Genomic DNA, 12,554 nt, shown 5'->3' with positions numbered 1-12,554 from the left:
GCACAAAACATTGTAAAGTATTTCCATATGATTTTACACAACATATATATTTTCCATCACTCATTAGAGACTTCAGTGCCATCTAAAGTTGGCAGTATTTGGTGCCTTTCAACAAGCCTTCTATAACCTGTCAGCCCCCCCCCAAAAAAAAAAAAAATCAGTGACAGTACTCCCCTTGGCTGTGCTGTGAGGGAAGAAGCCCTTCAGCATCTAGAGTATGATGCTGAGCAAACATAAGGAGCTGATTTAAGTCTATATCTTGAGCAAAAGAGGTGCCATTTATCTCACCAAAGCTTGGCATTCAGACTAAGAAAGATGCACTGGTTTCTGCTAGGAAAAGCAGTAAGTTATTCCAGAGAGAGATTCATTGTACTTTCTTCAAGACCTCTGTTAGAGTAAGAGGAATAGTAACACAGAAGTTCCAATCTGTTTTCAGTCAGCGCAGGAAGATTTGCATAAAGCTGAGCTACAACTTTTAGATAGTTACCATTATATACACTAGTTCTTTAGTTATCATTGTAGTGTTTCTTATGTAAATCATTCAGGCAAGATCTCCCTCTAAAAGAACTTGATAATTTTTACCGTGAGATGGGATTTTAGGCATCCAACTAATTCCCCAAACCACTAATATTCAGGTGTGTGGCAAGTGCTTGGGATTCCATCCAATGTTGGCAATAGCTGTGCCCAAGAACTGTAAGAAAAGTACTGAAACACTATTACTTGTATTTACCAAAAGATATTTCAGCTGCAAAATCCCACCTTTGTAAGTGTAGAGTGTTATTATGTCTTGAAATACTACTTTTGTCCATAGAAACTGTCCTTTTTCCAGCAGGACTTTATACCCTTGTGGGACAAGAACAGGCATTACAGCACCCCTGCTTGGAGCTGGAGTACAAAAGATGAGCTCCTCTAAGCTCACTTCTAAGCTCATCCGTATTGTGGCTTTCAGAATGAGGAAAGGGCATCTTCGATGTGGGGGAAAAATTAAAAGAGGCAGAACCCAGGCCCTGCCTGCCTTCTCACTGAGCCAGCTGGTCAAAGTCAAATGAATCAGAAACAGATACATAATCAGTGTGTATTACATCTTCCCAAGCAAAGAACTAAACCAGGGAGCAGATTAAGGACTCTAGTCCATTTTCCCACTTGATGATCTAAAGCCAGAATTATGCTCTCTGGGGTATGACTGGGTTTTTCTGTGCAGGTCTGTCACATCAGATTAGATATATTTCTTTGTATTTTCCCATTACTGTTACAGCAATCTACATTATTCCCATGTGATGCTAAACTGCAATATATTGAAGAAATACTTTTTTTTTCCTTTTCATTGAATAACTGATGATAATTGACCACAACATAATTAATAGCCACCCAGTGTGGTCACATTTTCCTTTCCTGTGGGTGAAATCTTTAGCTGAGCAGTTTCTTTCCCACTGTGATTGTACCAGCGTGTTTCACAATGAAAATAAAATCCTATCGGCAAACTTGAAAAGTATATCAGAAAAAACCAGGATTTAAGATATGCACTTAATGCATATCCTGAATGTCTAATGTTTGGGATCCTTTGACACAGTCAAAGTACCTCTGTCAGTAAAGCAAATTAATAACAGTAATTTTATCTTACTATTGATCCTAAAGGAGACGCCTCATTCTGTTTGTGTGAAATTGCTTGAAATACTACTCTGTAAAACTTGATCTAGAACTCAGATAAAGCCCCACTTTGATACCTGTGGCCTGACCAGAGTCACCGCAGTGATTAACACGGTGTATCTTTGACCTCAGAGGCTTTCTTGAGATCAAGCAACTGTAATTGTTGCAGGATCCACTTAAAAGTCAGACCTTTTGTGGAAACAACATTATGAGAAGCTTGTGTCTGCTCAGGGCCCATTCAGGCTGTTTCCTGAAAAATCTCTCTTTATTTCTAGAAAAAAACATTTAATGGATTTTGACTGAGGACAGTCCTAGTCCGACACAGAATACTGTTGTGACACTTTGCTACACTGTTAAATTTATTAGATCAGAGTTCTCTGTTTTTTACCCATAAAATGTATTTTCCTCAAAACCACAGTCATCAAAATATCAGGACAATTAAGGAAATGAACTCATCCATTAAATTACCTATATAACTAGTGCTAAATAATCTGTTTTTCTGAATTACTCTGTTGTAGAAATGTGGATTTTTTTCTCTTCTTTTCTTAAAGTTTATGTTGCATTTGTTCTGTGCCACTCTCAATATTTCTTGAATTAAATATATTCAATTAGCAGGAGTAACCATAATGAAAACCACTTCCAAACCCACTTATCTAGTATATTTTACTAGCTTAGTTTTCACATATAACTACCTAAATAAAAACAAAGCTGTGCTTTGCTTTGCTGTTGCTTTAAGAAATAACTGGGTTTTTTCTTTTTAAAAAAGAATATATGAATTCATGACTAATAAAACATTATGTACATATTTGAGGGGGACAGGGAAATTACTTCTTTCTAAACTTCCAAAAATGTGTATTTTGAAACCAACATCTGCTTAAAGGAAACATATGGAAAAATGAAAAATCTCAGTGCTATGGGAAATTCTAGGTTTTCTAGGATATTTTAATACAAATTCATTTAAAGAGGTTAAATACCAGAATTTTCTCATTAAATCATTAGCTCTTAAGTTAGTTGCTTTATAAAAACACTTTCAACATGTGTAATCTCTTTGTTTCAATTTTATGCATATTTTAAATATAGAAGTGGTATTTTGTCATCTTTTTAATCAGAAGTTTCAACTAACACACACAATTGCATATAATTATAAAATGTATATATACTTGATTTTGTGTAATTGATGGTTAAATCTTTAAGAATGTTGACCCTTACAGTTCTTAGAGAATTTTATCCAGTTAAAATGCTTTATATTTTCTTAAACTATAAGTGCTGTAGGAAGTGCAACGTGAAAAGTCCTTGGGACAGAGGAGGTCTTCAGTCTCAACCATGTTCACAAAACCAAAGGCTGTAGCTCTGGAATTTCGAGCGCTGGCCTTGTTTATGTTAAAGCCAATTGCAAAACTCAAAAAATGTAAATGGACATGTTATTAAAATTCTGGGACACACTTATTTCCAAACCAAAGATTGGAGTTGTATGCTTTTTACTCCTCAGTGAAGACCAGAACCTAACAGGCAGAGAAATGTCTTAAGGGGCTGATACATCTTAGGTACTTTGTTTGTCACAGGGAAGATCCCATGTACTTGAGAGATCAAACAGCTTCATCTGTCTAACATTTGTCCAGATGGTTTTATGTCCACACTGGAATATCTTTACATGCATTTTAGGAAAGACAAATATCATATTCAAAATGGACAATAAAACATACCTGGGTAAACGTAATGCCTTTCCTTCCTCAATTATGCATCTGTCATTTTATACTGTCACTTAAATAGTATTTCAGTACTGTTTATTCTTTAATAACTATAGTAGTATATATCTTCTTTGTTGCATTTTGATAACTGAATGACTTCAGTAAAATTCCCTTCTGAAATTCAGTGCTGAGGTTATTTTAAATAGCAGTTGTTATTTTGAATTAGTGCTGAGAAATATGTAGCTTCACAGTCTCTATATGTGAAATAATAATACACTTCAAGAAACACTGGCTGCTACAAAATTTAAGTATTCATCTTAAGCACCTGAAAACTCCTTTTTTTTTTCCTTTTTTTCTTTTCAAGATATTGGAACAGTTCTTAAAGTGGTTTCAATTCCTAAGGAGACTTGGCATGAACTAGAGGAAGTCTTGCTGGAAGAAATGACAGTCTTTCGGGTAAGTGAGGCTAAATTTCAAGTGTCAGGTTGTTCTCTGTGGACAGCTGCAAACTCAACTTCTTGCAGCCTAGCCAAGGAACAGCCTGGCATACCCCTCTAATTAGCTTGTTATTTAGAGACCCAGACACTAGTCAAAATAAACCTTGAAACTTTCAGTGCTAGCTGGAGGTTAATGATAAAAGGAATGGCATTCTGGACTCGTTTGGTGGTTTAAAAAGTAAATTATTATTTCTGAATCTTAGAGCTATTGCATGCGGAGTTAAATATCTACCTGTGTAAGTCTAGGAATAATGCCTGACTGTTGTCTCCCAGAGTTAAGCAATATATGAATTTATAGTTGCATCACCTCTCAACACTATTCAGACTATTAGCCTATTGTAACTAGGAAGATACTTGAGGTAAACCAGTGATCTGCCCAGATTTCATACACCTAATAATCTGAGGAACAAAGGAAGTGTTTATATTTTCAAAGGTGACTTTATGGACTCAATTTCATGTTTTGACACAAGGTACCGGGAACACCCCCTAAACTTCAGCACTTTTTAGAGAACATCAATCCCTTCCATTTTTCCTTTTGAGCCACCGAAAAAATACGGCATCCCACAGGCACTCCTTCCTGCAAGGCGAGGCTGAGCAAACCTTTCAAACAGTTTCCAGACAGAACGCAGGAATGTCTCGTGTTTTGTACACAACAACGAATCATTTACATTCCCCCGGTTATTCTTTTTGTCAGTGCAGTTTTATGGCACCATTTCACTGGCTCCAGGCTTTTGGGGGGTTGATACCTAGCTGGGAGCACGAGGTTAATCTGTCAGCATGAAGATGATGCTTCCATTCTCGGAGGGCCTCATGTCGTGTGGTCTCGCGCCAGATGTGCTGACAAGGACTGTGTCCTGGACCTGCCAGAGGGGCCCAGCCACCACGTCCTAATCAAACTCAGTTGCCATCCCTTCATCTTTGATTTCTGAACAGAGACAACATACCTAAATATGAGAGCTTATATTTTTACTATTATTTCCAATATTATGTTTATTTTTCCATATGGGAAATCTTGTCTTCACTGGTCCCAATCTTGTTTTAAGTGCCAGATATCACTCAGATATGGGTCTCTCTGTTTCTGTAGTCCTTTGTTTTTGAGGACAGAAAGTAGAAATTATGAGTAAAATGAGAGAAGCAATTTGCGAATCCTGGCTTTCTTTTTCTTTTTTTTTTTTTTTTCTAAATACATCCAAAAGTCATTATGTTAATGCAGAGTAATTTGGCAATTGCTGATAATGTGTGAACCTCTTCCCTAAATCAAGTCGAAATGCCAAGCTAAAGGAGATCAGACAGAATAAAAAGGGAAAGAAGGAAAATAAATGGAGTGAGTTTTATTTCAGAAAGATTTTACAGAAGCAGAATGGTTAGTGCCAAGTTCGAATTTATTATTTTACTTTATGTGTGTATTTTTTCATTACACAAAAGGATTTTGATGTTCCGATTTACTTGAAAGCTTTTTTATCTCCTTTGGCTTGTATTTAAACCTTAAAAAGGACATTAATGTACTTCAACGGAATAAGGAGAATTTGTGTGTGTGAGATATGAATCTTTCAATAGGGAATTTACAGAAGATTTTTCAGGTAACTTATCCAAATATAAATTTTCTTTAGTTGCTAAAGAATCCATGTGCGTCATGAACAATGTATTTTGTTGCTTAAACTGCACTGTTCCGAGTAAAGTGCTTTTCATTTATAATTCCACAAAGCTGAAAATCTTTCATGTCTGTTACATTGATAACAAATGCCTCTTTTATCCCCATTTGTGCAATATTTAACTGAACAGCTGAGCAAACGAACGAACGAGTTTAGTTTTCATTCAAAAGTTTCAATTAATCGATGCTTTCTAATAAAAGGTCTGTTAAACCCTCTGCAGTGGCAAGTCCACTTGCTTACCATCCACTGACCCATATCAAATTCTCTAAGGATAAACAAGTTGAAAGCTACACAAGTGCAAAAGCTTAATAAGGACTTTATTAAAGTACATAACCAAAAGTAGGATGTGTGAGACCAATATCAGATATTTAGACAGAATAAAGTTCAGGCAAAATTGACTTGCACACTTTGTAACCAAATTATGCAACTTTTACTCTCAAGATTAAAATCCATCCAAGAAACTGGACCTAAAAGGTGTAACAGTTGATTAAATAAGGGATATTCCAGGGTGTAAAAAGTCTCTTGCTCATTTCAGTTTCGGGTTCTGCAAACGTGACTAACTTCTTTGTAAAGAAGTGAATAGTGTGGTGCAGTCAACAAGATTACTCTTGGAATTAAGACTTGTTCTTATGAATAAAATTTCACAGGAATCAAGTTTTCACCTTGGTAGGGTTAAAAGGTGTTGCTTATTTCAGTGTTATCACCCTTAATATATAGTATCTATGAATATAACCATTATTATTTTCATATTTCCTGGTAGGTTCTTTAAATGTAATTTTAATATTAAGTATAGAAAGTAATTTCAAGATGTGAAATTAGTGACAAAGTAATCACAATGAAACTGTAATATTAATGGAAAATTATATGTCTACAATCAGTATAGCAATCAAAGATGCATGCAGGTATGTACATGCATTTTAATTCATTTGCAGCTAGAAATTATTTCAGTGCAAAAGACAACAAGAGTTTTATCACTAGGGAGTTTATTGTTTAATTTCAGGGTTGTGAAAATAACATTGTAATAGAATTTTTATGCTTATAGCTCATTTTATATTTTAACTCTTATTTTTCCCTAGGAACCCACTGTTATTTCAGCAATGAAGATTTCCACAAAGCAGGTACTATGTGCACAAATGTTAAATCACTTTCAAATATTTATTGGTCTCTGTCTTTTAGAGACAGGAACTTGGCAGTCAGCAGAGACATATTAATTGCAGCAGCAGCATCCCATCCCTTTACATAAACAGCAGTAGTTTCTCAGGAAAATGTGACGTGCAACGGAGAAAGGAAAAGTCTAGTTGGCGTTACTGGTAAGGTGGAAACTAAACACAAACTAACCAGGTGTCTGGTGGCTCTCTGAGAAAAAAAAACAAATAAATTCTGTGTTATAGAAAGTTTTCATGACAGAGAAACTGTTGAAAAGGTCCCTTGCTGTAATGGGACTAGTTCTAGTTTCTGTAGGAATAGTAAGGTACAAAATGCAGATGGCAGAAGCAAAGGATGGATATGAGACATCCTTCTGTCTTTTCTGTCCTATGCCCATTCCATTCCTGGATGTGCGTCATTCAGCTTTCACAAAGAATTTAGATCTGTTTCAGTCCAAATTTTCCATGGCCTTCTGGTTCAGTGATGTGGTTAGGATATGGGTTCCAGACTCCAGAATTTATATTTCCTACTCTCTGTTGAATACACTAATAGCTAACTGCTTATAGAAAAGATACGTATTATAAGACCAGGCCATAACTAAAATGAACTGAACTTCTTGACGGATAGAGGTGGTTTTGTCTTACAGTAAAGGTGATTCCTGCGTTTCTAAGCAAACGCAGGGAATTATTATTAGGGCTCTTTGTGAAGCAGTTGATGAATTATGTAGTCGTGCAAGTAACATTGGTTTGCAGTTCAGGAATGAAGTGGGTATTAAAGGCCTATCTTCAGTTTTGCCTGGAATTCAGTGGATGGATCCCAGCCACTGTCGTTTCCTGTTTCAGGACTCTGAGGCATAAAACTTAGTGTCAAATTTAACTCTTTTTTTTTTCTTCTTTTTCGCATTTGTGCTTATTTGGAGTCTAAATTAGTAAATATAAGTAACTTGTTCACACTCATTGACTTTTCTGTTAATGCCATTGTCAGTAAAGAGGAGGTTTGGTATTACTTCGGGACTAGGTGACTGAAAATTGAGCATGTTATAAATAAGATTTAGTTAATTCTATTTCACTCTATACATTAGTAAACAGAAGTTAAATTAATTCTGTAATGGACAGAGCCCAGTATTACGTTTCGAATTATGCATATTTAACTCTGAATTCACTGTATTTAGATAAGTTGTCTGAAAGCATTCATGTGTTTGACAAAAGATTTGGGGTGAGGATGCTTTTCTGTGATAGTTTACCACCTAAACCAACAAAAATGACAGGACCAAAAAAAAGGTACTTTTGAATACTGGGATATTTAAAAACAAACCTGTCAAGTTGTATATATGTTCACATCATAGCAAAATGCTCTGCTTTGGATTATTTTCATAAGGGCATTCCCTTAAAGCAACCAATCATATGTGAAAATTTACCATGCATTTTCATACAGTTTCTTCTTCAAAGAATCTTTAGTTATTCAGGAGAGATTACAATTTTCCCTGAGTCTTCTGAAAACAAACTTACACTGCTAAAATGGTTTAAAGCTAAAAAAGAGCATACAACACAAGTTATTCAGGCAGAGTAAAACTCATGAAAAATCAACCAGCCTCAGGCTAAAAATGACAGAATCATGATACAGGGTGACAAACTTTTGGCAGTATGTATGAAATAAGTATATGGCAACATGTTTCCATTTTACGTTTATGATTTAAAAATCCTTTAGCTCTATAACTCAAACACTTCACTCATTGTGCTCTGATAAGCAGGGCAGTTTTTGTATAAACAGCACAATAATTTTATGCATTGTAGAAAGCAGGAGAATTAAATATAAACAGTAAAACCAGCATGTTTTATCAAATGCCTTAAAAGCAATTACTTCATTTTGGTTTTTCACTAACAAAACTTTCATCCAATTAAAAACATGGTACTGGAAGCTTCTCCCTATTTTTGTAATGTTTTTACTACTGTGGTTATTCAAAGCTACCTCTTTTCCCATCATGCCAGTATGATATGTTACAGATTACTCTTCTAAAGACCAAAATCTACAGATTCTTCAGGAGCAGAACTTAGCTTAAGTCTCAAATTATGTAAAGCTGTAAGGCTCCAGTGTCTCTCTCTCTGAGTATGTATTCAACCCTTGAGCATGTGTTTCTTTGGGCAAGGAAATTTAACCTTCATATGCAAGACTAAGCCTTGATAGTTTTTTGCCACTTTGCTGTCATTAACTCAAAGGAATTGCATCTATATTTTCTCACTGAAGCTACATATTCCTTTCAACTGTGTTCAGAGCCCTAGGTTTGTTTAACCCTATCACTTACACAGTGTATGCATGGTTAGCAATAGACACAAACCATTGGAAGGATGGCATTCTTAAGCCACTGCAACACCCTACAGCTGTCTAAGGTCCCAGTTATGTGGGACACCCTATCTACCACCTACCTGAGCCTGCCAAGTGGAGCTCCATAATTTTTTCCTTGATTTGTAAATGTGGGACCAGGGCAAAAAGTCAGGCCTGGCTTTCAATCAAAAGTGATGTTTTGTGGAGAAAGCTCTCATCTTTTTCTCAGGTTCAGGTTTGTGATGCTCTTGTTTCAAAAAGCAATTGGATTTCTGGTGAAATGGGAAAAGGACAAGGAGATCCCTAGCTGATAAAGGCCAAGTCCTTGTCTGGTGAACTGCTATGAAGAGTTTTTGTTTTTCCTCTGTAAGATTTTCAGTAAAGTGAAGGCAGAGACCTTCAGAAATACCTTAGTGACTATTTTTGTAGCATATTTCACAAAATACTGAATTTTTTTCAAATATCACCATTTCTGTCCATACTGGGAATACAGAAAAGACCAGCTCAGAATAGATATATCACTTAAACAGCCTCCTGAACTATTCTGCAATCACTTTCCAAGACATAAAATTAAATTAAATGGGATTTGAGCCTCATACTCCCTAAAGTTCCTTTTAAAATTCTGCTTAAGTTCTTCTTTTTAAGCATTACATTTTTTTCATTTCTCTCTCTCTTTCTCTTTTTAATTCCAAATGGAGAATTCTGCTTTTTTGGGCAGCACTGTGGTGCAAACAGAAAACACTGGATTGCTTAAAAAGTTAGTCTCTTCAGTTTTTCTTGAGTTCTAATACTTCTGCAAGAACTTTTAGAGGACAACCTTTTTTTTTTTTTTTTTTTTTTTTTTTTTTTTTTTTTTTTTTTTTTTTTTTTTTTTTTTTTTTTTTTTTTTTTTTTTTTTTTTTTTTTTTTAACCCTCTCTGATTTGATTTGATAATCAGCTCATTGATTAAATTAACATCTTGGGAGAGACTCTGCCCAAAAGGCAGTTTGACTGGGTATGGCAAAGTAAGGTCAGACCATTGATGCAAATAATTCTGTTACTATTTTCTGATTTTCTTACTGCCTGGATTTATACATTGTTAGTGTTCAGAATAATGATCACCAGCTGGAGTCTAAAACCAGGATCAGAAGAGCAGCAAACAGGGCAGCAGCTTCAGGCTGTGCAGCACCTGAAACACATGCTGCAGTTCACTGACTGAACTTATCTAAAAGGAAAAGAGTCTTTAAGTAACCCTATTTTGGTCTCAGTTTTGTTTTGTTTTGTTTTGTTTTGTTTTCTTACATGTTTCTGCTCATTCTTTAATTCTAAAGACATTTGTTAGAAATCATGGAGGAAGGTTTTTTACCAAATGAAATTGGTTACAGAGGTACATGGGAAACCATTACACCGTTCTTTATTTTCCCACGTGCATTCTCTGGGTTGATTTTTATATTAGTTGCACCACACGTTCCTACACGCTTATACAGATATTAATGCCCCAATTACACAGGACTCAGATCAATACCATCTGGACATTTAAGATACTTAACTGAAGCTCTAATTTGACCTATGCTGCCTTCATAATCAGTAAAGAGAAGAGGCATCCCTTGAGAAGCAGTTAGGTCACCTAAGATTTGAATTGCTGCTCTTTTTACTGCAGGACATACCCCTGAGGTGGATACTTGATTAAGTGACTTGAATTAGAGAGAAATAGCTTATCATGTCTGTTGCTTGTTATCTCTTCTCAAGGCTACAACACTAACTGGGACTGGTATGTGCAGTAAAGGCTTTGTGTAGAGCTCTCTGAGATCAGAGATTTTTGCCTGGAGAATGTGGGTTTACAACCCAGCTATGAAACTATAATAGATGGAAACAGCTGCTTAGAAAGGGTTTAGTTTTCAATTTACCAGTAAATTTTCCTGTGGGTGATTTCCTTGTCATATTTTCCTTGAGAAAATACTGGTGTTTGTATAAATGCATGGGATGTTTCTGTTACAATTAATATGTCTGTATAAACTGCCAAGCTGCTGTCTCTGAAAGAAGTTAACGCAACACCTTTTATGAGTGTTTTTGGTGTTGCTGTCTCCTGGTATCCAGCGCTCATAATTTCTAGTGGGTAGGTGACCTCAGCCATATTCCATCCCTGAATTCCCTGAAAATGGTTCTTCTGGAACATCACAATGCAGGAGATGAAGAATTTTGAAAACATTTCTTGAAATCCTATTTTTCAATTTATATTTTCCAAGAAAGAAAAATTAATACAAATTTGTATTTTCTTGGCGGGACTGTTTGGAGTGGGACCTTCAAAAGAAAGGTGTTCATTGCTCCAGCGTGGGTGCTGGGTGACAAAGTTTAAGCTTTGAATAGAAAAATGTCAGTGTTTCCAAAATGGAAAGATTGTGCCATTGAATTTTGTTTATCTATGTGCTTTGTTTTCCCCTAGTTTTGAATCTCACCCATACTTACTTTCTTGGTGAATTAGTGCTAATCTGAAATATCTCTGTTTGGACTTTCACATGGGATCAGAAGTTCAGTTTTTCTCATATCCCTCTGGGGACCAACTTCCCTAGTGGACCACATGAATTTGATATCAGAGAGGAAATTGAGAGAGACAAGATATTCTGTTGTGCTGCCATGTGAGGCTGTAATTCATTTTGTATGCATGTTTTTTTATTTACTTCTGCATTTGAACTCCATCTTCTACTCAACACAGGTTTTTATCCAAAATACAATAAAGCCTTTCCCCTCATTAAAGGTAGATTCCAGTTAGAGTATGTGACCTACAGAAAAGAGTACAAAAAGCTAGAATTATCAGACATGCAAAGACATGCAGGCATGACAGCACTTCCAAACTGAAATATCTTAGCATCAGTCTGAAGTAATTTACTTCAGGTTTCCCCCTCACATACATAAATCAAGGTCATACTTAGGAAATTTATGTTGGAAGTTTTGCTTTTTGTTTATATTCAAAAGTATATTCTCCATTGTGTTCTGTCACTGACTGTGGTGCTTTCCCATTGGGGTTTGAATACAAAAGAAAAAACTGAAGAGTACTTTAAATTTTTTACTGTTTAGAGAAGTTACCAAGAGCTTCATGCAAAAATAAAGTTTTTCCTATTTGACTTTTTTTTTACCCTGGGGACAATTCTGTTCTCATTCCTCTAGTGCACATGAGGATCACGATCCTTTATTGTATTTGTAATGGCCCTAACATATGATTATATAACTTTTTTATGCTTTCCTAGAAAAAGAAAATTGTAGTTTGCAATTTTTTTTTTTTTTTAACTTTTATAACAGCAACAGCTCTACATTGGCTCAGCCACTGGAGTTTCACAGCTTCCTTTGCACCGCTGTGATGTGTATGGAAAAGCATGTGCTGAGTGCTGCCTTGCAAGAGACCCTTACTGTGCCTGGGATGGTTCATCTTGTTCACGTTACTTCCCCACTGCTAAGAGGTAGGGACAGTTTTGAATGGTTTGCTACTTGTTTTAACTGATGGTCTCAATATGACCAGAGGGCTTTGGAGATTTTTCATGGGATGGTTACCTGGAGCCCTCACTCCTCCAAAGAAAACATTGTTGGGGGAGTTACATGCAATATGAAGTCTTGGTCGATTTAAAGT

The 12,554-nt window shown here is 35.8% G+C and overlaps 1 protein-coding gene across 3 annotated transcripts in view; it reads left to right on the top strand.

Annotated features, from left to right (window-relative positions):
- Window positions 1-12,554, top strand: part of SEMA3A (semaphorin 3A) — a 238,354-nt gene that overhangs the window by 212,855 nt on the left and 12,945 nt on the right. For all 3 annotated transcript variants that reach the window (XM_027883646.1, XM_027883647.1, XM_027883648.1), the window contains 3 exons: window positions 3,700-3,791; window positions 6,561-6,602; window positions 12,230-12,387. In XM_027883646.1, coding sequence (XP_027739447.1) covers window positions 3,700-3,791; window positions 6,561-6,602; window positions 12,230-12,387 — 292 coding nt within the window. The remainder of the gene's footprint in view (window positions 1-3,699; window positions 3,792-6,560; window positions 6,603-12,229; window positions 12,388-12,554) is intronic.

Source organism: Empidonax traillii, unplaced genomic scaffold (genome assembly GCF_003031625.1).
Source record: "Empidonax traillii isolate 1590-97213 ecotype Southwest subspecies unplaced genomic scaffold, ASM303162v1 scaffold131:size1687323, whole genome shotgun sequence".
NCBI classification, from domain to species: domain Eukaryota; kingdom Metazoa; phylum Chordata; class Aves; order Passeriformes; family Tyrannidae; genus Empidonax; species Empidonax traillii.
Note: the sequence above shows the minus strand (reverse complement) of the source record. Positions and strands in the feature narration are given on the sequence as shown.